Source organism: Misgurnus anguillicaudatus, chromosome 4 (assembly GCF_027580225.2).
Source record: "Misgurnus anguillicaudatus chromosome 4, ASM2758022v2, whole genome shotgun sequence".
Lineage (NCBI taxonomy): Eukaryota > Metazoa > Chordata > Actinopteri > Cypriniformes > Cobitidae > Misgurnus > Misgurnus anguillicaudatus.
Genome location: NC_073340.2, coordinates 28573413 through 28599527, shown reverse-complemented (window position 1 = coordinate 28599527; position 26115 = coordinate 28573413). Strand labels below are relative to the sequence as shown.

The window sequence follows — 26115 nt, the reverse complement described above, 5'->3', positions numbered from 1 at the left end:
TTATTTTTTTTACATGCTTGCAGAAAATGGTTTAAGATACTGGTTTGATTTTTTTTCCAATTTTCTAGGTTGCTAGAAGCACTGAGGACCCAATATAGCACTTAAACATGAAAAAAGTCAGATTTTCATGATATAGACCTTTTTACTGTTTGTACACAATGATGACGTGGCAACGTATGCACGCGCAGTTTGGCAATGGAAGTATGTCACGAATCAGCAGTGAAGCAACACAGACAGAGAAAGTTATTTTGAAAAGTTGACTTATCAACTTTTTCAACACAGCTACCAGATCCGTGTACTATAATGGAGTGGATTGAAAACGTTAGCAGATGGCCAAATATAAATTGGCCAGATACATATATACGTATACACTGAAAAAAATGATTCATTGAATTTAATCAATTTTTTTAAGGTAAGTGGTTGCAATCAATTTATTTAAGCTACATTTAAACAAAAAAGATTAGTAAAGTAAAACAAAATATAAAACTTTTGTATAAATGTAGCTTAAATAAATTGATTGCAACCACTTACCTTAAAAAAATTGATTAAATTCAATGAATAATTTTTTTCAGTGTATTATATAAGTGCAACCAAACGCAACAACCAGACATTTTGATGCTGGGAAACTGTTTTGATAAACTTTCTGAGTTGCTAACACGTTAGAACCACTGGGGAACAACATAGCTTCCGTTGCCAAAATGCGTGCGCAGGCTATTTGATCACATGGCCTGTAAAAGGGTCTATGTCCCCTTTAAACAATTAATAAAAACATATTCAGTTGACACTTCAACCCCCTAATGTTCAAACCAAATCTACGTTCTTAGAAAAAGACTAGTGGAGCCAACACATCAGCTGGTACTTTTAACAACTTAATACAAAAAAAGAAGCAATCATCAATCGATAACGACTAACGATTCGCTGGGGAAGGGGTACTGTAATATACTGGGGAAGTCACGTGAGGCGCTTACCAACTTGTGTGCATGCGGAGTCGCTGAAACAAACTTGATAAAGCCTATTTTGAGCTTAAAGGGACAATAAGTAGGATTTACCCCATCTAGTGGTGAAATTGTATTTTGCATTCAAACGAACAGTGCTCTCTAGCGCCTCACTCTTCCAAATGCGTGTTGCAACTATGGTAGCCGTTATGTAATCACTGATCTCCTTGTCCGTTTCAGCAACTTCACATGTTCTGAATGAAAACCGTGTTGTGGAAATGCGTTGATAGGCTAGTGGTCTCTCTTTGCTATTATAGTTTATCAGTATTATGGAAGCATCCTTGGACTAACCCGTCCAATGTAAGCACAGAGCTTCTAAGCTTTCAAAGAAAAGTCAGATCACTGCCAGAGGTCATTTGACACCAACAAGGACATATTTATGAATAAAGACATTGATTAATAAAACACTTAAAACCCTACTTACTGTCCCTTTAAGAAACAAGTTATGGTACAGTGGCTGTCAGGGTTGGTCAGAAATAAATTGTTTAATTGTGATTTTAGCACATTATTTAAGAGATTTAAGGACTTCTGTCTTGCATGACTAAAATACTCTTAACTGCCCAGAGTGTTGGAAACATGGCCGCCTAAAGAGACTGTTTTCTGTGCTGTGGTCTTTCTCCGGGGTTCGTGTTCCTCATGTGCATCAGGCTGTTTTTGGGGTCATTGTGAAAGTGTGAGCAGTTTTATAACCATATGCGTCTCATGTCTCTGGCCGCTTCCAGCCCGTCTGTTATGGGCTTCGGTCCAGCTCCACCTCTCTCCTCTACCCATCCCTTTATTCGCCTTCTGCTCGTCCATTCTGTCCGTTCATCGATATTAGGCTTTAGTTTATTAGATTAATCTCTCTATCATGTTAACACAGACTGTCTGTCTCTCAAGTGATGCCAGATCTCGCTAAACCACCTGGTCTAACAAAACAAGCCAGAAATAGACAACTAGCTTTACCGGAAAAAAACAAAAAAGCTATATTTACATTTAGGCATTTAGCAGACACTTTTATCCAAAGCTTAGGAAACAATAAATAAAATTACACACAGAAAGATCACCTGACCTAGCCGGGGCTTGAGAGTTTGAGGTTAATTCTATACTCCCTGTGAACAAAGCATTGTGAAAAGCCTTTCATATCACTATAAAGATGCTAAAGGTACCCTAGGCGTCAATGTTTATCGCACAGGGTATCCACTACTTTATCATCACTTTTTGACAAGCATTCCATAATATTTTTTGATGCCAGGGGTCTCATTTATAAAACTGCGTAGGATTCTTACTAAAAGTCTACGTACACGCAATAGCCAAAAATGGCATACGCCAACAAATATTAAAACTTATAAGACAAAGCAATGTTCCCTTTATAAATCACAAATCACCTGCAAGTGTGCGTACATGAATCATCCTCAGATCCCACCCTGCAAGCCCATTCTCCCATTAAGTTTTTTATAGATCACAATCTTTGCGTGGGAACTGGCGTAAGCACTTTTCCACCCCCATTTTGTGTGTAAGCACGCTTTATAAATGAGACCCCAGGTACTTTCATTTGTTTGACCTGTGTGTCAAATAAACACGTGTTTAATTTTTTACATGTGCACAAGTAGAAATAATTTTTCACATACAGCCGCCAGACCATTTTAATTGTCCATTTCAGCTTTTCTAGATTTACCATTTATAGGTATGCTTTAAAGTGAAATTATCATGTTTTTTTATTTTGTCAACTACTGAGAACATTTATGCCAAATTCTTAATAAAAATTATTTTTATTAGCATTTATTTACCAAAACTTAAAATGGGGAAACCATAGTGAAAATAAAAAAATATGCAGTGTATTACGATCTATAATACTGCGAAGAAAAACAGTTAAAATTCATTTCTCAACAACAAAATACTAACGTTTTACATGTATTTTCACGAGTCCGCAATAACATGTAATCCACAGAGAATGAGATAAAACATATTTGGCGTGCTCTCCGAGGGGAGGGCTCCGAGCTCAGAATTTTAGCCTAAACCCAGAGCAAAACCCCCTAAACCCCCTCCTCGTTTAACTTGAATAAATTAAACTAGCTGTTAGTGAGATGATGGGGTGGTGGTGGAAGGATGCTGCAAAAACCTGTCACGGGACAGAGGTGAGGGACGGCTATTTAAAGGCCCCTCTTCGCGCTGATTGGTTGGATCACATGACCATGCTCTTCCCAAACTTAATAGAATAAACTTTAGTAAAAATTAAAAAAAGAATTAATTTATAGTCAAATCTTTCATGGGTCTTGTCATGCTCTCAGTCTTTTTTATTTGCTGTTTGGGTGACTTTATGTCACTTTTGAGGTTTGCTTTTGTTGAAATTCAACAGATATTGGACTGAAATGGTCACAATACATCTAGAAATCATGATTAAAGTAAAAACTGTAGTGGTCTCTTAATATTTTTACTTTGAAGATGTAACACTTCAAAGATGGAATTTTTGAAAATTGAAATTGCGCCTGTGGTTTCTTATAGGGAGCAATGGTATTCCTAGCTCGTCTACATGGTGAGGGGTTTCTTTAGCATCTTAATAGTGATGGGAAATGCTTCGTTTTTTAATGTCTGGGAAGTGAGAATGTGTTAATTTATCCACATATTTAATATAAATGGTGTTAAAACTGTCACTAGTAACAGCTGTCCAAAATTGTATTATGCCTGTGAAGGACAGAACTGTCCGTCCCGATGGTGGAAAAGCGCTATGATTTATAAAGGAAAATATTAAAAATGCCAAATTTTTCCTCTTCTGTGCTCATGTTTGTAAGTGGAAAGTGGTTGCAGAAGAAGCACTTATCAGTGTGTCACTTCATGATGTATGAATTTGGTAAACAGGGCTCTCGGTCTGACATAAACCTGTGTGTGAGTGTATGTATGCTGATTTGCATAGAATCCCTGATTTGCCGTTCTGACAATTTAGTTATGAGGGAAAGTGCATGACCCGTTTAAACACCTGCCTGTGCGGATTCCATCACCTGTCAGTCATCCCCATGGAAACAGGTGGCTCCTTCATCCAGGGCTGTTGATAAGGTGGGCATCTGGAAATTTTGTGTCATGCCTACTAAGGTGCAATGAGGTACTCTAAAATATATCTCATTCAACCCTGTAACCCAGCAAAAACCCTGGATTTTTCCAGTCTTATTGGTTAACTGAACAGTGAGACCTTGTGTTTGGCTTTTGCTAATGCACAAAGTTATTTTTGATTTTTCCGAACAGCTGAATGCTGTTGTTTTCAGCACAGCTTGACAGAGAAGGGCGGGGCGCTGTAAATGAAAGTTTCTGCTTGAGTTGTTTGGCTCATCTCAAGTGGCTTCCCACTGGGAAGAGAGTGCACGTTTCCTCCAGCCCTCGTGGCTCTCCTCTGTTTGCCCCCGCACTCATCATTTAGTCATTAGAGGCGCTTCTGCTTCCCGCCTGAGCTGACTTAAGATGGGTAATAAGAGAGAGAGAGAGAGAGAGAGAGAGAGAGATACTTTGTGCTATGAAAAATGCTCTATTGCTCTAAGGGGGCGTGCACACAAAGCTTTTACGCCCGCGGCCGGCACATGTTTTATAATTGATTCCAATGGAAACTCTACGTTTTTCAATTAAGCCGGCGCTCTGTGCTTTTCCGCGCTCGACGCTGAGCGTCAAGAGTTGAAAGAGATTCATCTTTGGGTGAAAAGCTCCGCTTGTCAATGTCAGTTCTCACACAGCCGTCCAATCACAGTGAAGGAGGGGCGGGACAAGTATCACAAATACCTCACACACATTTTCTCTTTAAAACTTTTCCAGAATGAAATAACTGAAGTTTTGTCATGTCTGCTCATACATGTCTTATGCTTTTCTGGAAAGTTACACAGAAATGTAGCGGTATCTTGTTTATTAGAGGATCAACCACATAGGGCTAGAAACCTGAAAACAAGCAATGCCACAGAGGAACCACTTTGGATCTCCAAAGATCTGTTTGTGCAACAGAAAGGTTTTGGGGATGTTGTAGGTTCTTTATGGAACCATTTAGCCAAACAAAGAACTTTAGGAACCTTTATTTTTAAAACTGTATTCGCTAAGAATATTTTAGGTGTCTAAGGATGCGAAAATGAATTTGGTGTACACCAGGGCTAGTCAACTGGCGGGCCAAATGCGGCCCTCCAATCATCTTTATTCGGCCCACCGGTCATCTTTGTCTGATTTAAAATCAGCGTGGTTACTTTTATCTTTCCACTGTACATGACAAATGACGGTCGATAAACCGAAATGAGAGTCGTAAAGGGGCTGCGTAGGGTGCCAACCATCTGTGGGTGCGTACTTATTGGATCCAATTTGAGCAAAAAAAAAAAGAAAGATGTGCCCTTACACTGGTTGTGACACGACGACCGAAAGTGATGTATTTCAATGTGTTCCAATCAAAAAACAATATGTGTGAGGTGAAAATTATTGATTATTTTTGTTTAACTTTGTCAGTAACACTTGAATCCTTTAAAAAGGATTGATTACTGATAAATAAATTGTTAACTATAAATATTTTTTTGTAGATTAAACGCTCTTGCACTGAAATGAGCTTCTCTCTCTTGTTGACACAGATATACAATTAAACTGAAATTCTATTACGACTGCCACAAGGGGGCGAACTCCGACAGTCGTGTCCGAATGCAGTGTACAATGGAAAGGCGGTTTAGCCTATATATCTTTAAAATATACAAAAATAAAAGAGGAAGTGCAATTTTAGCCATTAAGAAAACCTGGCTATATGTGTTGAATACTTGAAATGTAACCATTTATGAAAGGAAACAGTTATGAACAAAAGAAGTTTAAATGCTCTGCATTACAGTTAGTGCTATACAAAAATACATGTGTTAAATATTTACTCTTGTACTCAATACTGTCCACTATAATTTCGGACACCACTAAAAATGGATGTTCCCTCAAGCAGTGCACATTTTAAAGTATAGGGGGCAATTTTGGACAAAAAAAGGACAATGGGGGCAGGCCACCAATGAGGGTGTGATAAAAATATAAGAAATTGTTTTAATAGCCAACTATGATTGGATTTTACACTAACCCTATTGCATTATTCCACTATTTATAAAAACATTTATGTACATTTACTTTTTGTGCACTTTTAACTGCAAGGAATGGTATAAAATGTCCTTTTAGAGTGATGTGGTATCTCTCTGTGCTGTTCATTTACTGACCGCTGATATAACCAAAAACAGATACACATTTAAGTTTTTAGTATATACAAACACATGAAATGTCTGGTGATTGGCCACTAGGTGGCGCTATAACATTGAGAAACATGCATTTCCTATAATCCCGAGATTTGTATTGTCCTGAGATTTATGTTTTGGCCCTTTGGCCCTATGCAATCTGGATTAATCGTGAACTATGACAAGAGTACAAAGATGAGAATTCTCTATGGCGCCAGTTCCAGCAAACACTGGACTGTAGTTTGATTTCAAATCAAGAGATTGGGCTAAATTAAACCTCAAGGGGAATAAAATGTATGTGTACCTGATCTCTAAAAGCCTTGTAATGGCTCCGTCAAATTGAGGTGAGTCACGGCAGCCTCCAGACTTTAAAAAAAGCTCAATGCAACCTGACAAATTGCTTCAGATGATGTGCTGCAATAAAGTTATAACTACTATATGGAAAAGTTCAGAAAAAGCTTGTGTAGAGTTGCATGACTAACATGATTATAATAATGAGAAATCTGAAGTGAAAATGAATACTGATAGAGATGCACATAGTTCATTACATTAATCATTGCCAGCTAGCTATAATGGTTTTAGACCACATGTCTTTAGATTATACTCAGCTTTATGTTATTAAATGACGATATAGTCAGAGAATTGAGGCAATAGTCTGTAGACTAATTTCATTTGAAACATTGCTCATTACTGATAATTAACTTAGCTTCACACAAATGAGTTTGCAGTAATTGTTGCCGCACAGTGCAGCATCTGAAAATGTATTATTTGCTGAATTAGTTAGTATGACAGTGACCCTAAAATGTACTTGTACACTTACTGTAACAATATATAAATGCCATTACACTATGTGCACACAATACAAAATAATTAAAATCACAATAGCTTTCTGAAAATCTTTCTCTTTTCTAAGCAATTACAAGTTCAAACAGGTTAACTAGCAAAGTAAAAAAAGATACAGTTCATCAATGTGTCATGTAAAACTTTCTTTTGTAAAAGTTTCTTTTGTAACATGTTTTTTTGTTGTTGTTGTTCGCTATGTTTTTAATATTTTTTTTAAAACGTGCTTAACCAAATGGTTGATTTGTCACTTTTGCCGAGAAATATACATTTTTGATCATTCACAGCTATGAATATAAAACCCAGGCAGTTAAAGGGTTAATAAATAAATAAAACAAACAGACATGTTGCAAATATGTGGTAGCAAATTGGTTTAGCAACATGAAGGTCATGGGTTTGATCCCAGGGAAAACACATACAGTACAAATACATTGTATAGCTTAAATGCATTGTAAGTCACTTTGGATAAAAGCCAAAAGCATAAATGTAGGCATTCGTACATGTTTAGCTTAAGTGTAAACACTGGCCCTAAAATGATGACGGGGTGAAACTATATGCCTGTAACAATGGCATTAAAAGCGAAGAAGTTTATTATATAAAGAACAAAGTTTGACTGATCAGACAATATATGTAAGTAATAGTGGATGGGAGTTAAAGCCTTGTTTCAGTTTTTAATTCTGTATGTGCCCTTCTTCTAAAAATATCAGTTCTCATTAACAGTGAAGAGCGAATCTTTTTGCTCTTCAGTCCCACTCAACGGCTTCAATAATACATTGATCTCCCTGTGATGTGTTTCTCAATACATAGTCACTATGCGTTTTCATCTGACTATCATTTCTTATTTAATGATGTTTGTTTTGTCAGATCTATCACTTTGTGTCTCTTCACCACTTGTGATCTGATTCATTAATGTGCAAACTTTCATTTCAAAACTTCATTTATATTTTATTAGTCAGCATACGACTTCAGAACAAGGTTAGATCTCTAGTTCATTACAATCTTAATAACATGCTGCGCCGTGTTTGTCTGATCCCTAATGATTTTTGTTGAAGTAGTCTCTTATACTAGTGGTTTGGCCATGATTTGCATACAGTATCTGATATCATGCTTTTTCAAGTGATGGCCCATTTTGAAACACTGCTTCTTGAAGCCTCGAAACATTTACAAATCTTTTGTTTTGAATCAGTGGTTCAGAGCGTTGATCACAATTGACCAGTGACCACTTTTATTTATTATGCAAATTCATAAAATATTCATCCTTCAGACTCATAACACTACCATTTTGCCTACTTTTTGTTTATAGACAGATTTAATGAAAAGCATAATTAAAATTTAATTAAATAAAAAAAAATTGCAATGATTTAGTAAAAAGTGTAAAATGTTTAGACTTAAATCTTGTTGCTTTCACAATATTTTCACCAGCAGGTGACACCATATTTAGGTGTTTCGAGCGCTTCGAAACAGCGAAAAATTTTTCAAAGCAATTGGTTAAAGCAACACTATGTATTTTTCATGTAAAAATGACTTACAGCTCCCCCATGTGGTTGAAAAGCGCAACAGTGCCTGGTATCAGACACTCTTCTGCAGGCAGGGGGAGGGGCAGGGCTGTGTTTCCTACCCTTCACTGCCACTTTCAGAGTGTGCTTGTAGCAGCTAGGAGGCTGCTCAGGTTGCAGCAACAGTAGAATTTGTCCAGTTAAAAGTTGTTCTATCACTGAAATAATTTTAGAGACATTATTTAAAGGTAAAAAACTACATAGTGTTGCTTTAAGTTGTTCCGAAGCTTTGTTTCCATAGATATGTATAAAGGCTAGATGTCTCGTCCGCGCTGCTTGCCAATTGAGTGGAACGTTCGCATTATAACTTGCTTAATTTTTTACCGCTTTTCAAACGGTTTCGTTTGTTATAAATGTCAAAGACGTACCTATGACACTGCAAACTTATACAAAAAAATAAAAAAAAATTCATGAAACATGTTAAAGCATCCAGAACTATAGCCACGTTGATAACGTTTGCAAAAAAACAAACCGTTTGAAAATCAGTAAAAAAAATTAGCAAGTTATGGTCATTTAAATGTACCTGCACCATTAAACTCAATACTACGAGTGAGCGAGCGCCCTGTGGTAAGATGGCCGCCAGGTGATGATGTTAGGGACTCCGCCGTAAGACATCTAGCCTTTATACATATCTATGTTTGTTTCTCCCATCACTAGCTTTTTGCTCATTTTGACTAAATTCTCTACATCTGTTTGTAATACAGTCCCAATTGGCAGATAAGCACTTAAAAATCTTTCAATTTCCAAAAGAAATAAAATAAAATGCTTTAGCAACACACTGCTGGCAAAATGCTGCAAATTACACCCAATTGTGTTTTTATACTAAGTCCTGATTTAAACCTGATTAACTACCAATTACTTTTGACCTGCCTCTTTGTGCACCAATCAGATTGATTGAGTAATGATTGACAGCAGCTGTAAGGGAGATTAAAAAGCCTGATGCTGAGTCCCAATTCGCCTACTTATACTACGACCTAAAAGTATGTACTGTTTTTGTGAGAGTATGCACGTTCTGGGACGTACTTCGATGACGTCATGCAACGTGAACGACAACGTGGTTGCCTAGTTACGCACACCAAACGCAGGTCGTTTGTGAGGCGGCTGGTTATGATGTTCATGTGCAACAATGTGTGTAACGAAAGCTACTTATTTTAAAGTCAAAATAGTTAAAGTTTATAGTATAACTATTGTTTAACGTATTTTATGCTCATTTTATACTTATGTATGCAAATCAAAAATACCGCGATGAAAATGAACCATGCTTTTACTATAGTAAAAGTTTAGTAACCATATTTCTTAATAAAGTTAACATTTGTACAGCCACAGTATTACTACAAATAAGTCAGTGTGGTTAAACTATGATTAGTGTAGTAAAAGGTGTTTATTTTCATAAGGGTTTATAGTAAGGTATAAATCTAAGACAGAAACATAAAAAGAAATACATAAAAAAGACAAATGCATGACACAGTACTACAGCCATGGTACTTTATTTTCACAACATCAACCGAATATTACGAGACAATGAAAGATAACTTTAATTAGGGTTAAACATTTTAATTCTTACACTTAAAAGCTGAGGGCGCATCTCCGCTGCTGCGTCTGGCTGCTATATTTACATCACCACAAAGCTCCTCCCTCCTGCACGCAATGGGTTGTGGGCAATATTAGCCGTTAGAGTGTGGATCGATCTGCACTTCGAAATCTAACCGGAAATAGTAGACCATCCGGGTATCTTTGGGATACTCATTTCAACATACTACGTTTTGGGACGTACTAATTCTAGTTTCGAATACTATTTAGGACGGATAGTATGCGAATTGGGACTCAGCATGAGTTATGAGATGAGCAGACTGGCGCTGCGTCCCAAACCGCCTACTTCCATACTATATAGTAGGCAAAGAGTACGAGAGGTATAGTGCTTTTCGACTACTATATAGTATGGAAGTAGGCGGTTTGGGACGCAGCGTGAATGTTGGTGCTGTGGCTGTTCTCCATCTGGCCTACTCTTATTCACTTTTTTATTGTTTCATGTGGCAATTTTGTTTTATAATTTTACAACTTTATCACAAAGTTATAGTTTACTTTTATTTATGTATGTTTGGGGTTCTGTCTGGATATTTAGTGAGGGTCATCTTAAGAAGATCATTTAAACCAATGATATATAAATCAATGTGCAAGGGTGTGGAATATGAAGGAAGATGTTGAGTAAAAAGAATGACAGGAAAAGTTGGGATGTCTTTACAGCATAACACATTTCGGATTTCCTTTTCAAAATGAGGCTGAAACAAACACATATAAAGGCCATCAAGATTAAAACTTAAAACCTCTGACAGAATAAGATGACCCTGGACCACAAAACCATACCAAAAACCCTAATAAGTTGACTGAACACATTTTAATAAACTCGTTCCCTCTGTTAATTTAAGTATTTGGTCTCCCAAAAACTTGTATAGTCAGAACTTAAATAGTTATGGTCTCCAAACTTGCAGTTTGTACAGTGCACTTAAACAATTAAGTTCACTTGGTGTTCACAGACTGAACTTAAATTGTCATTTACGTTGTATAACAAAATAAAATAAGATATTAATAATTGACTTTGTGTCAATGAATTCATTAACTTGAATAGGACATTTCACAAGACTTTTTTAAGATGTCAAATAAATCTTTTGTGTCCCCAGAGTACATATGTGATGTTCTAGCTCAAAATATCATATAGATAATTTATTACAAGAAGTTAAAATTGCCACTTTGTAGGTGTGAGCAAAAATGTGTGTTTTTGGGTGTGTCCTTTTAAATGCAAATAAGCTGATCTCTGCACTAAATGGCAGTGCAGTGGTTGGATAGTGCAGATTAACCCTCAATCGGTCCTTGGGGTCAATATGACCCCAAACGACATTTCATTGGTTAACAAAAAAGGTTCCCTTCTTCTCAGAGATGTAAAACTTTGTGACTTTTCCTAAATAATCTATATTTACATGCACAAAAAAACTGGGCTTGATTCGGTTGTTCTAAAGGTATGTAAAATTTTTTTTTATCAATCTGTCCCTTGGGGTCAATATGACCCCAATTGAAAGTGAATGAGAAATGCAAAAAAATGTACTTTTTTTCCATTTGTCAAAAAATAAATATCAATAAATCCAGCATAAATCTGAAAATTTTGACACAGAAATGAAGGCCTGGTACTTGTGCACAAATGCAATGCAAAAAACACATGCTCACACAAACACACACAAATACACACACACACAAACACACACAGGGGTGACTGCCACAGAGAGCATTTGTGTGGAATTTGGCAAATAAAATCAGTCACAAATGCAGAAAATAACACATAAAGGGGTGTGACATAATGCACACACATGTACACTCACAAACACGCTCACACACGCATGCACGCACGCACGCACACACACACACACACACACACACACACACACACACACACACACACACACACACAAACACACACACACATGCTCTTTCTCTCTCCTTCTCATGCACACTCTCTCACACACTCTCTCTCTCTCTCTCTCACACACACACACACACACACATGCACGCGCACACACACACACACACACACACACAAACCCCCACACACACATACAAACCCACACACGCACACACGCAGACAAACGCACACACGCATGACTGCCTTAGAGAGTATTTTTATAAAATTTGGCAAATAAAATCAGTCACAAATGTAGAAAAAGGATACAAAGGGGTGTAACCTAATGCACGAACATGTACACTCTCTCTCTCACACACACAAACACACACACACACACAAACACAGACACACTCACATGCTCTCTCCCTCTGCCTCTCACACACATTCTCTCAAGCACACATGCTTGGCTCTCTCTCTCTCTCCCCCTCATTCTCTCTCTCTCTCTCTCACACACACACACACACACACACACACACACACACACACACGTGCACGCACACACATGCGTGTGCACACACACACACACACAGACACACACACACACTTACACTCAGTCAAATTTCTATGGCATTTTGTAAAAACAGACATTTCAAAATGCATAAAAAACTATAAAAAAATACTATTTGACATAATATTTATTTTTAATATCCTTTCTAATGTTTATATAAACATAAATTTACAAAATGTATCACAAAAGTAATGATTTGAGCAGTTGTCCATATCCAGGAAAATGAATGGGTCTCTATGGGAATCTGCCGGTCTAAATGATTTAATTTCTACACTGTAATTCTCTTATGTTTTTTTCTAAAAACCGATGCCTGAATTCAACACCCCACACCTATATTAATATCTAAAAACAATTTAAATCAAATTTAGATAATAATTTATGTGAATTTTCATAAAAATTTGATATTTTTCAGGAAAGCAAATTGTGTAGTTGAGGATTTTAGTGGTAAACAGGTACAAAACTACTTCAAATCTCTCAAAACACAGCTTAATTGTATAGATGAGAAGTAAACAAAAAAAATGATATATTATTTGTATTAATGAAAATGTATATTTTTCTCACAATTATGCTTTCAATTTTGGGGTCATATAGACCCCAAGGGCCAGAAGTGTAAACAGAAAACGAGGAGCGTTTGAGGGTTAAGGGGCTGTATTATCCCCTTCTGACATCACAAAGGGAGCCAAATTTCAATGACCTATTTTTCACATGCTGGCAGAGAATGGTTTACCAAAACTAAGTTACTGGGTTATTCTTTTTCAAATTTTCTAAGTTGATAGAAGCACTGGGGATCCAATAATGACTTATGTACGGATAATTTTTTAGTTAAGGGTTTTTGTACGTTAATAAGTTACTAAGATTAGGGTTAGGGTCATGATTACTTGTCTTAACTTCAAACAACATAAGGACTTTATATGAGATTCATATCTATATTTGAAAGCTGAATAAATAAGCTTTTCATTGATGAATGGTGTACAATGGTGGACAATATTTGACCTAGCTACAACTTTTTAAAAATCTGGTATCGGAAGGTGCTAAAAATTCAAAATATTGAGAAAAACGCCTTTACAGTTATCCAAATTAAGTCCTTAGCAACACATAATTAATGATGAATAATTTTTTTATATATTTACAGTAAGAAAATATACAAATTATCTTTATGGAACATGATCTTTACTTAATATTATAAAGGATTAATGGCATAATTTTTTTATTGTTTGCTATTGCTACAAAAAAAAATTGCTACTTATGACTGATTTTGTGGTCCCAGGTCACATATTTACTGTACCCTAAACCTGACACAAACCTGTGGGCACAATTACAAATACAATGTTTGGAAGGAGCTATTTAAATAGCTGGAACCATTTCGATTGCCCTTAAAAGTCTTCACATATATATTTGTATGGGTCTTCACAAGCATAGCAAAACCACACAAATTCTCTCTTTGAAAAGCGTACACAATTTTTATGAAGATTTGACTATTTTTGCTCTATTGTGAATTAATTCATATTCTGAAAGCTATCATCGTGTAAATAGGTGGGATGGACGCATGAATTTATGTTGAGGGAAAGTCAGCTCCAAAAACTCCAGTTTCCACAGCAACTATAGAGATGTAATTTTGGAATAAAGATGCACCAAACAAATACCAGTCCAATAAATAAACACACGTCACAAAAATAACAATCAGTTCTTTGTTATTTAGTTTCACTGGATGATGAATTTGACCACACACTCTTTTTATCATGTTGATATTATGTTTATTACCTTTCATGTTTGGCACAGTACAATTATGTGGTCAACCTACTTACTGTATAATATTGGATTGGTTTCTACACATTATTTGCTATGGTGCCAATATACTCTATAAGATCAATGTCATAGATTTCATTTGAGTTAAAACTGAAATTTGATAGCACTTATTTGTAGTGTCTGTATTGCTTTTTGGATTGCTTTTTTATAAAGATTTTTTCTGTCGTTTTATATCTGTACTGTTTGTGCAAGAATAATTTTGTAAAGCTACTTTGCAACAATGCCAAATTGTAGAAAGCACTGTAAAAATGAAACTGAATTGCTTTGCTGCAATAGCAATGTGTCTCACAATGCCGCACCTGTCCTGCAGATGGCGCTCCATTGAGTGAATTGTCCTGGTCTTCGTCTCTGGCTGTGGTGGCTGTCTCTTTCTCTGGACTCTTTACATTTATCTTCCTCATGCTGGCTTGCCTGTGCTGCAAACGTGGTGACATTGGCTTTAAGGTGAGATCTGCTTTTTTATATTTTTAAGGAGTTTCACAGCCCTTGAATGGGTCAATAGACTTTTAATGTTGTTATTGGTTTAGCAGGCCCTATTCATGAATATCAGCTGACATCACTCACATCTCAAACTTCTCTTCCGCCATTTTTTAGAAGTTATGCCTTCAATATGTTGTGAGCATCAAAATCGCTATTTTTACAACACTAAGAAGGCTCGACATAACATGATACTTTGCTCGAAGTATCACCTGTGTCTCTACAAGTGAACTTGAGCATTGAGAACATTGTTTGTGTACACAGAGTTTACGAAAAAGAAAGGTTTTGAACAACTGACTTTGGCTGTTTTGGTGTCCACTCGCCGCCATCTTGCCAGTCAAGATGTAGCGATCTCCGAATGCGACGTAAGGAGGGAGGAGAGTAAAGATAGAAAGCTCCTAAATCATAGTTTCATATAAATGCACCGATAATTTGTTGTTTTGTCGCAAGTAAAAAACAATATTGACCTTCTAGTCAAAAAAGGAGCCTCATATGAGATTCATTCATCCGCATTTGGAGATCAAATCTTTATGTCTGGCAAAGATGGCGAGCAGACACCAAAATAGCCAAAGTCAGTTGTTCAAAACCTTTCTTTTTAGTAAACTCTGTGTACAAAAACAATGTTCTTAATGATCGCGTTTATGTGTAGAGATCCAGATGATACCTCGAGCAAAGTTTTATGTTGTGTCGTGCCTTCTTAGTGTTGTAACAATAGTGGTAGTTCGGTAGCAGCGGACAGCGGCTGGAAGAACGCATCAGGGATCGAGTAGGCATCACATCCTAACCAAGATATATTTTTTTAAAGTAGCGTTTCTTTTAATGACAGTCGAGGTGCGAAATGTTGTGTTTCGTAGCCATTTCCTGTATCCGTAAGAATCATAGACAGGAAAAGATAAGAAATCCGTAAATCGTAGCAAGCTAGCAAATGCTTGTCAGTAGCCTACTGGTACTCGGTAGGTACTCAAGATGGTGGCAGTAAGCTGAAAAAAAGGGCGGATGACGTAAAAGGTCACATGACTGATAATCATCTATATTTGGATTAAGCATCCACTAAATTCATATAAAAAAGCTTTTGCGTTGATTTTTGGCTGGGTTATTTTTTCCCATGTTAGGTAAATATTGGACAGAACACACCACTGGGTTAAAATTGAATCAGTGCTGGGTTGTTTTAACCCAACTGCTGGGTTATTATAACCCATGGTTGCATAACAACAACCCAACCTTGGGAAATTTTTAACCCAGCATGTGTTCTGTTTAATATTTACCCAGTATGGAGTGCATTAAATAATCAAAAACATCTGATTCTTCATACTGTATTTTTTTTGTATTCTAGTTAAAATGCAGTTATTGGAAAGGTAAACAAATCACAACAAGACAAACAAACATATCAAAAAAAAATTCTTACAAAAGCCTGCTTCAGATGCATGTAGACATGAAGTCTTAAAACTGTTTTACTCCAACTTGCAAAAACTTCTGCAAGTCCTTGACCTGCTACTTTCCTGCAGTTATGAATGAAATTGTTAAAGAGTCGGAAAAGGGCGCATTCACGAATCCATCCAGCATCTGTTTTAAATCTGTAGGAATATTGTGAAGAAATACCCTTGTCCTTGAGGTTACAGTGTCCAAGGGTTTCAGAGGAATGCGATGTCTGTAGTGCCAAGCACTTAGTGGTCTCTTAAGGTTAAAGCGAGACAGTCAGAGCTCAACAACACAAGTGCATCTCTGGAGACCTTTTTTGTGTTGTTGTGAGTGGAGAAAACCTTCAATCAGCGTATGGGTAACGATCTCAGAGCACATTGTGCACTTTTCAGCAGAACTTTAAAGTGGGTCAACACACAGGAGAAAGATCTGCACAAATGTGTGTGTGAGAGAGAAAGCCAGACAGACTATTTCAAGCTTCTCAGCACCTGGTCTCCAGTAAAGGCCAAATATTTGTAATTACAGTCCCTTGGTGGATCTACAGCTCACTGCTTAAACCGCAACTGCCATAAAGGGACCTGCTGTATCTTTTTGTATCTCGTATCTAACACATAAAATGTCTCTATTCAACACTTCGTTTTTTTAGCTTGTACACAAGTTGGGATGAGAATGTAATGTGGTACATATTTATAAAAAAAAACACAAAGTGTGTACATTTAAGGTCAATGTGTTGTGCAGATACAGTGTCAAAAATGAACAATGCATGTGTTGGATAAATCTGTCAAAACATCTGTCACGCTTTTTTTCACATTTGTAAATGTATTTTTAAAGGTTTTAGGATGCATAATTAATTGTTTCCTGTAAAGGTTTGTGCATTTATTAATTTAGATTTATTTGTTTAGCAAATGTTTTTATTCAAAGTGACTTACAAATGAGGGAGTATTTTACACATGTAAATTATGCAGAGTGCACCTGGCATGTTTTTCTTGTAGTTCTAAACGTAGGTTCGGGAGGAGCCTAAACATTCAGGTCTGTCAATCATCATTATGGGTGTATATAAGGCAGCCTTCAGGCCTCCTAGTCCAGCTGCAATTTTTTCTGTATCCCTCCTCCTCCCCATCTCCTCCTTCATTGCTCTCTTTCTTCCTCTGTGCAGTTCTGTTGTAGGGGGTTGAACTTGTGGCTCAAGCCCCTGCCTCAGGTTTGCTCTCTCTCAAGGTTCAGAGCTCCCTTCGAGGACAGCAAGCCAATTTTGTTTACAATTAAGATCTGAATGCGCAGGCGAACTTTTGAATTGTAAAGGTTATTAGTCAGTAATTCAAATGCCCTTTTTTCATGAAAGTCACTAGTAATTTCATTGGTATTTGTCAATTTTGTCTGTCGCTGCAAAACTGTCTCAAAGGTGTAATGTGTTTTTAGCAGCATCTAGCAGTGAGATTGCAAATTGCAACCAACCTCGAAACTCAAGGAGAAGCGGTAGGACCTGCCACAGGACAAACATTTCATCGTCTGAGACAACGTTTGGACGAAACGTGCTCTGTAGAGAAGTTTGTCCATTAAAGGGATAGTTCGGCCAAAAACGATATCAAACCCACGATTCACTCACCCCCAAGCCGTCCGAGCCGCACACGTCCATCGTTTCCCAGACAAACACATTTTTGGATATTTTAGAAAATATTTACGATCTTTCTGTTGGTTAAATGTAATATTACGGGGTCCAGCCATAGTCCACGACCTTCAAGTCCAAAAAAAAGTGCGTCCATCCCTCACAAACCAAATCCAAACTTCTACAGGATGAAAAACAAAGGTCCTCCGAGGGCAATCCGCGCGGTGTTGCTGTAGAAATATCCATATTTAAAATTTTATTAACGTAATTAACTACCTTCCGGTAGCGCCGCCATCTTAGTATCATACGCATTCAGGATGAGCGCTTACGCAGCGTACAAAGGTTTCTCTGCTGCTGCTCTGTCCCCCCGCCCTCCGAATTTGTCACACGTCACTAAGAAAAGTGTGTACACTACGCTAATAATCTCTCCTGAGTCTAAGATGGTGGCGCTACCTGTAAAAAATTGACGGCGACTTCCATATAAGTAGACTTGCGGTTTATGCAGATAAAAACGGCTCATTCTAAGATAATTGGTCTTTATACACCACTGGCAATATTGTGTATATTTTATTGCATTTCTGTCAAGAGATTACACAATGCACTTTTAGGCGCATGTAAGGTTTTTTTGGGGGGCAAAACCCCCACTCTAAACAAATCTATGTTAAGACATAGCAAACTAAATATGCAACTAGAACAATGCAAATGATTAAAGTCAGAATTTAGAAGGTAAAAAAGAAGAACGTGAAGCACACATTAGGGTGTGCTGTGATCCATGTGACTGCCGCATTTGAGTTTGTATTCAGGTCCAAGCAGGGCCGGTCCATGGGGTTATGGGGCAATAGGCGAGACCATGAAAATGGGCCCCACTGGGGTAAAATTTGTTATAGCACTGCAATTTAACGAGTGAAATTAAAACACAAAAAGTTACAATTTATATTTTTAAGTGTAGAAGTTTTATTAACTCTTTCCCCACCATTGACGACTTATCTCGTCAATTAAGAGAAAACATTTGCAAGAAAAAAACGTGTTCCTTTATGTTAATCTGTAATACCGTGATACTGTTTTAATGCCAAAGTTTGCCTAAACCTAACAACCGCAACCTCACTAAAATTAGTCTTGTTTTTATTTTTATGAAAAAAATGTACGTGAACATTACGTTGTTATATGATACTACATTACCCATAATCCCAAAACTTTCATTTCCAACCATGCGCTAAAAGATATGTTTGACACACTCCTCCGCAGAAATTTAGAGAGAGCTCTTATTTCCCATGCACTGGAGTGTGCATGTGTGTCTGCGCGCGCATGCTCATGTGTGCTGATAGTTGGGGCAAGGGCCTGTCGTGCACATGTGCAACAAAATGAGGGCAAGGGATCAAGGATGGAGAGAAAAGAGTGATGTCATAAGCACAGAATGTCGAAAGCCGTTCCCTCTTTCCCTGTTTGTTTTTTTTTTGGCCACACATTTTTGTGGGAGCGTCTCAACTATTCTTAATCACTAGTCCTTCACGCTGTCTGAGGAGGAACAGAGGAGCTGTCCATCCTTGCATGTGCTCTCTCTGTTTCTTATTTGTACATTTTTGAAGAGTTATGATGCGTTCTCAAGATCTGAGCTGTTTGATATCACATCAGCATGGGCCGGTGTCTAATGTCACATCAGTATGGGGTCATGCGGGCACCTTTCAGGTGCTCTCCAGAGAGCCCAGTGGTGCAGGTTTACAGAACAGAAGAGTTGTGCAAGACACAGAAGAACCTGTTAGATCAAGTGCATTAAGGTCAGGTAAGATGGAAAAAATTATATTTAGATCTACAAAACGGTTGTTTCTTTTTTTTTTTTTTTTTAAATCTTAAAGGAAAGTTCTTTGCAGTTGCACACTAAAAAAATGCTGGTTTGTTTCAACCCATGGTTGGGTAAAATTTGTAGAAAACATTGGTTTTAAATTAACTTTTGATGGGTTGTTTCAGCCAGAAAGCTGGGTTGGGTCATATTTTACATTTTCTAGGTTAATTTAAAATAAACAGTTGGGTTTGTCCTTATTTTACCCGACCATAGGCTGAAACATCCCAACATTTATTTCTGAAACCACACTGCGTGTTTAACAAGCATTCGAAATGCTACATTTAACCCTTTTCTGTGAACGTTTCTCTAGGAAACAACAGAAATTGTGTACTACTTTTTAATGTTTGTGCAAATAAATTACAATGATTATATGCAGTGGGATTAAAAATTTTTAAATAACGTAAAAAATGTGAAATCTTGTTATTAAGGCAAAAATGAGACATGCCAAATGCATGCAAAAATCTCAACGTGATCTCTTGAGAATATGTGTGCATTTTTACGTAAAGTGTGGTTGGGCCACACGTTCATTTACTTACGTTTTCATTCACACTGAAACTTATAATATTGACGTAGGTAGGATAGGACTGTATTAGCGGCTTAAAATGTTTTAAATGCTATTGTTACAAAAAATGTCCTACACATTTCGGTCCATTACGTTGCATAATATAAAAAGAATACATTATATATATATATATATATACACGTTTTTGTATAAAAAGGGTTTATGGGTACACTGTAAAAAATACTTTGCAGTATAAATGTATGAATAAATATAATGAAATCTACATTGTACGCTTCAGTATCTATTTAAACGTACAAAAAAGTATGTTTTGTATTTTTAAAAGTTAGGTATTATTACTCTGCATTAACAGTGAGACCAGGCTGAAAATACTGATAACGTAATTTTATCGCATACAATATAAAAGTGATTTTTTTTGCATAATATATCAGATTGTGCTGTTTGTAATTATTATGTATATATAAATTCAAATTCATTCATGTATGCATTTAAGAAACATTTACATGTGTGTGTATATATATTTATTAAAAATTTTGTATATTCCATATTATATATAAACAAAACAAAAAAAATGGATATATAAATAAAAATGTTCTGAAATTTTGAAATGTGTGTGTGTGTGTGTTTAAATATACATAATAATTACGCACAATACACACGCATATATTATGCAAAAATTCACTTTTATTTTGTATGCGATTAATCTATGCCCAGGCTAGCACTAGTAATTTGTAATAAAAATGTGAGTGTCATTTGTTTTAAATGGCCGTTTTGGCTTCCTATTGCTACAATTTGAGGAGTACAGAACAATTTGATATGAACTTAACTACTCCCAAAAAGCAATTTTGCATTTAAAAGACATCTAATATCCGTCCAAACACAGCCCAGATGTCTAAGCTTAAACAAGCCAAATTTTAGGCTGTCAGCGAAGATTTTATAGATGTCTAACCATGGCCCAAAAAATAAATGCAATTAAGTAAATGAAACCAAACACCTTGTAACAGATTTTGGAATATCATCTCACAAGTTATTTTGGCAAAACCACATGTAACCAAATTAAAATGTAATATAGTCCTAGCGGGACTATATTAGTTAACCTATATGGAGAAATTACTACTATTACTTGCTACTTAAAAACGATGCAGAGTAGAGGTTTTTTTTAGCTTTTTTACCAACTGTCAGGAATGTAAATCTTGTGACTTAAACATAGCTACTGTGTGTATTAAGGCAAAAATTACTAAAGGCCTTAAAATTGCAATACTGTCTGTATAATGATATACTGTAGTGTCCGGTAGCGGGGGTCATTACGCAGCCATGTGGGGCGTGTGAATGTGGACAGTGAAGCCTCTCGGGGACGCTTTTGTGTATACGACCGAGTGTATGTGTGCGTGAGAGGATGTGTTTATGTCTTTTGTCGTGCTTTTTAAGTGTAAGTGTTTGTGACCTCTCTAGGTCACTGTTTTCCATATCTTCGAGCCCAATATCTCCGCAGCCCAGTTCACAGAAAGTGCCTCTTCGCTGCATCTGGATCGGCATTTCCGGTTTCAAGACGGTGCCAAATCCTTTCTTAGATGGTCTCATCTTTCTTTGTAGTTTGTGGGGCGAAAAGCACATTGAGATGTAAAGTACGAGTTAAAAGCTCTTGAGATTAAACTAGTGGATCTTTATTCGATCTGATTAGGGTGATGCGCTCTTTAATGGACATAAATTGTAATTTGTTCCAGTAAGTATTTTTAAAGGTTATTTATTTACTGTGACACAAATTGGGTTCAAAGCTCTTCACTTGTAGGAGCTGCTAATGTGTCTTTTTAATTTAAAGATGTATTATTTTTGCATGGCGTGTTTGAAAACACAAAGGGCCTTTGAATCCTTTGCACATTGCTGGAATTGAGCTGACAGCTGAGCGACTTTTCTGTCTTTTCGCACGAAGAGAGGAAGCGAGCATTCAATCATAAGGCAATTTTTGGATAGGGAGTGATCTTTAAAACCCGTCAAGATTGTGCCAGAGAAGACAAAAACAAAAGTTTTTTGCATAAGGAGAAATAAGTTAGTTTAAAGATAATTAAAGAAGTACATTAGTTTACCCAAAAACTAACTCTTTCTCCGCCAAAGTTATCTCGTCAATTAAGAGAAAACATTTGCATAAAGAAATATGTTCTTGATGAGGTTTTATGTTAATCTGTAATACCGCGATTATCCACTTACCCAATATATAAGCAAATTTAAGCAAAAAAATTATTTACAAATTTTACTAACTCAGTGTACGTTTTGATATTCATTCTGAATCTGATCTCTAACAAAATTCCTTCACAAAAATGCAATTATTTCAGCTTTTTGCTTAAAAAAAATTGTATTTAAGAAAAATACAAATTTTTATACCGAGCCCCTAAGGTGACATTGGAGTAAAAAAAATCTAAAGTTAAGTTTCATGTGCTCACGTGAAACCTTCGCGTGCTCACCTAAAACTTTCGGGTGCTCACATGAAACTTTCATGAGCTCACGCGATGCCTTCATGTGCAGAATTTTTGTAAAAGTTTAGTTTTGCGTGCGCATGTGAAACTATCGCGTGCGCACGTGAAACTATCACGTTTAGTTTTGCGTGGGCACTTAAAACTTTTGCACGCGCACATGAAGCTATTGCGTGCGCACGTGAAAGCGAAAGTTTCACGTGCGCACATGAAACTTTTGCTTTCACGTGCCCACGCAAAACTAAACGCAATAGTTTCACGCAAAACTAAACTTTATTTAATTTTTGCTCCATGTCACCTTAGGGTCACCTTAGTTTTTTCCCGTTTTGTTTGTTTGTTTGTTTATTGTTTGTTTGAAAGCAGACGGTCTGTTCTTTCATTTGATATATTTGTATGTTTACATATTTTAGAAGAAAATTTTCCTGGAAGGCATTTTATGAAACTTTTGTGAAAATCACAAAAAATGCTGCCCGGCAACTTTTCAAAAAATGGCTGGTGAGGAATGAGTTAAAAAACGATGTTCCTGAAGCTCAATTGGTGGAGGACATCAGTACAAAGGCCATTGGTTCGATTCCCAGCCAACACACATACTGATAAAATGTTTAGCTGGAGCCAAACATATAGTTTGAATGCACCTTAAGTGGCACTGGATAAAAGCATCTTCGAAATGCATACGCTTAAGTGCAAATTTATATTGACCAGGAAATTTCTCTGCCTTGTCTTATCGCTATTCTAGGAGTTTGAGAATGCAGAGGGAGAGGAGTGCCCAGCGGACATGTCTATGCCGGCATCGCCTGCATCTCACAACGGTCCTGACGTGTACATCCTGCCTCTCACTGAAGTCTCGCTGCCCGTCGCCAAGCAACCCGGCCGATCAGGTGCGTCACCGCCACACCCGGTCCACATATATTGCTCATGTATTTAATTGATGAAGATTCGAAGATCCGTTGTTTAATCATGACATGTGACCGGGACCAGATGTGATATCGCTTAAAGCGCAGGCCTGTTAAGCATTTTCTTCCCGGTCCAATATCCTTTCTGGCTCCACTTGCGCAACTCCCATACGACTTTCACATTCTCTGGATGGAGTTTTTCTTTTTTCCAGAGGACGTTGTTAATGTGTTCGGTCTTGCTTCCAACCCACAAGTTCTCAAGTGTAAAATCCAGAAGGGACCAACGCCCTTGTTGGTGTGGTCCAGCCTCCACTTTCCCCTCCTGGGGTGGACTCTCTCCCATAACCCTACATCGCTCTGGGCCTTTATATAAACCAATGCAGCTGCTCTGTGCTTATTAACCATGCAAAGGAATGTGATGCTTTGATGCAGAAACAGTTCACACACATATAAATCATCCTCATGCCCTCCCAGATGTAATTAATTAAGTATTCAACACAAATAATTTATAATAAAATGCCATCATGCTCTCTTATGGGAACCAGCATAAAAAAAATTTTTAAGCATAAACCTCACTAAAATTGTTGACGATTTGAGAAATGACGTGATTCATAAACGAGTTTCCTTTCAGTCACCATAGCATATTTGTCTGTTTCCCACTTCCTCTCGCTTACTTCATCTCCATACGAACAAACATCTGTCTTTTGCATAATTCCGCCTCAGCCAGCCTACAGAAATATTCCTCTGAATCCGAGGAATCCGTGAGGGGATGTGTGCAATCCACGGAGAGTCAACAACAGCTCACTTCATGATAGTCTGAGAGTGATGCCTGCAGCTAATGCGATAAGATTAGTACAGGTCAGAAGTCAAGAGGTTGCGGTTGGTCAGATTCGACTCTCGCACAACGCTTCACTGTGCCATTTAATTTACATGATAAGAGAATAATGGATGCAGTGTTCTGCCACCTGACGGATATTAACGTTAATGCATCAGTTCATCTCTCGTTGCTGATGTGTTGCAGATGTGTAAATGAATGTTGCTGAAATAATATAAGTGGATACACTGAAGGTCATTTCAGCACCTGCATTTGAAGGGACACTCTACTTTTTATTAAAGTATGCTCATTTTCCAGCTCCCCTAGGGTTAAACATTTAATAAAAAAAAAAGATCCATTCAGCTGATCTCCAGGTCTGGCGCTAGCACTTTTATCATAGCTTAGCATAATCCATTGAATTTGATTGGACCGTTGGCATCGCTTTAAAATAACCAGGGAGTTTGGATATTTTTCCTATTTTAAACTTGACTTCTGTAGTTACATCGTGTACTAAGACAGACGGAAAATTACATTTTGCGATTTTCTAGGCAGATATTGCTAGGACTATACTCTCATTCTGCCGTAATAATCAAGGACTGCAGCAGGCATAGTGATATAACGCACTGCCCAAAAATAGTCCCCTTGGTTACTTTAAAACCAGGTACTATTTTCAGAGGCTGTGTGATATCATTGCGCCTGCTGCAGCCATGTTACGGCAGCAAAGTCCTTGATTGTTATGCTAAAGTGAGAGTATAGTTCCTGCCATATCTGCCTAGAAAATCTCAACTTTAAATTTAGTTACACGATGTACAGAAGAGTCAAGTTTTAAATAGGAAAAATATTGAAACTCTTTGCTTATTTTTAAGCGCAATGCTAATGGTCTAATCAGATTCAATGGACTATGCTAAGCTATGCTAAAAGTGGTAGCGCCAGATCCAAAAATCTGCTAAATGGATTCCAAAATGGTAAAAATCTAATATTTAGCTCTAGGGGAGCTGGAAATTAGCATATTTTCAAAAAAAGTGAAGTGTCCCTTTAAAAGAAAATTGGGTTTTTCCACCTAAATATTTCTGAACGTTTGGTCACTTTTTATTGGTTGAAACATGACAGGAAGTTGTTGGGGTTGGGAACTTAATCCAGGGTTATACTATTTTTATTGAACCATTTTTTTATTGAAATTCTTATAAAAAGTATATTTGAATTATAATTATAATAAGTATATATGAAGTAGCAAACAAAGAGCATAAGATGTACAGTATTATAATTTCAATAGGACCACTGTTTAAAGTTTGAGTTTTGCCCAAATCTGAGTCCACTGTAGTTTTAAAAGTGAATTAAATGATGCCAATCCACACTAATGAGGTTAAAATAAGATCTACAATCCGTCATTTAAAGTGACAGAAATGCCGATTTTGCCTCTGTGACACAGTCAATAAGCCAGTCATCGTCTTCTGTTTTTTTTAGCATTTGTTTGCACTCAGCCATGTCTTTATCCTACTCAAGAAGTTAGCGAGACAAAAGGCAAAGGTTAACTGCCATTTCTTTATCCGATTCAATATATTTGAGCCAAACTGTTCATGTATTGTACTCTGGTGTGCAGTATCCACCCTATAACAGCTGTGCTCATAAACACACCCTCATATCAAACTCTAAGCATGCAAATACTCTAAGGCTCACGTCATTTTGTAATATGCATGGTCCATCTTTCTCACACACACACACACACACAC

General features: G+C 37.0%; 1 protein-coding gene across 3 annotated transcripts in view; it reads left to right on the top strand.

The window, feature by feature from the left end:
• aatkb (apoptosis-associated tyrosine kinase b) overlaps positions 1-26115 on the top strand; it is a 55538-nt gene that overhangs the window by 15123 nt on the left and 14300 nt on the right. Inside the window, exons 2-3 of one of the 3 annotated variants that reach the window (XM_055175775.2) lie at positions 14659-14792; positions 23415-23556. In XM_055175775.2, coding sequence (XP_055031750.2) covers positions 14659-14792; positions 23415-23556 — 276 coding nt within the window. Of the gene's footprint in view, positions 1-14658; positions 14793-19344; positions 19631-23414; positions 23557-26115 lie in introns of those variants that run through there. The other 2 variants (XM_055175777.2, XM_055175776.2) reach the window with 2 other exon arrangements.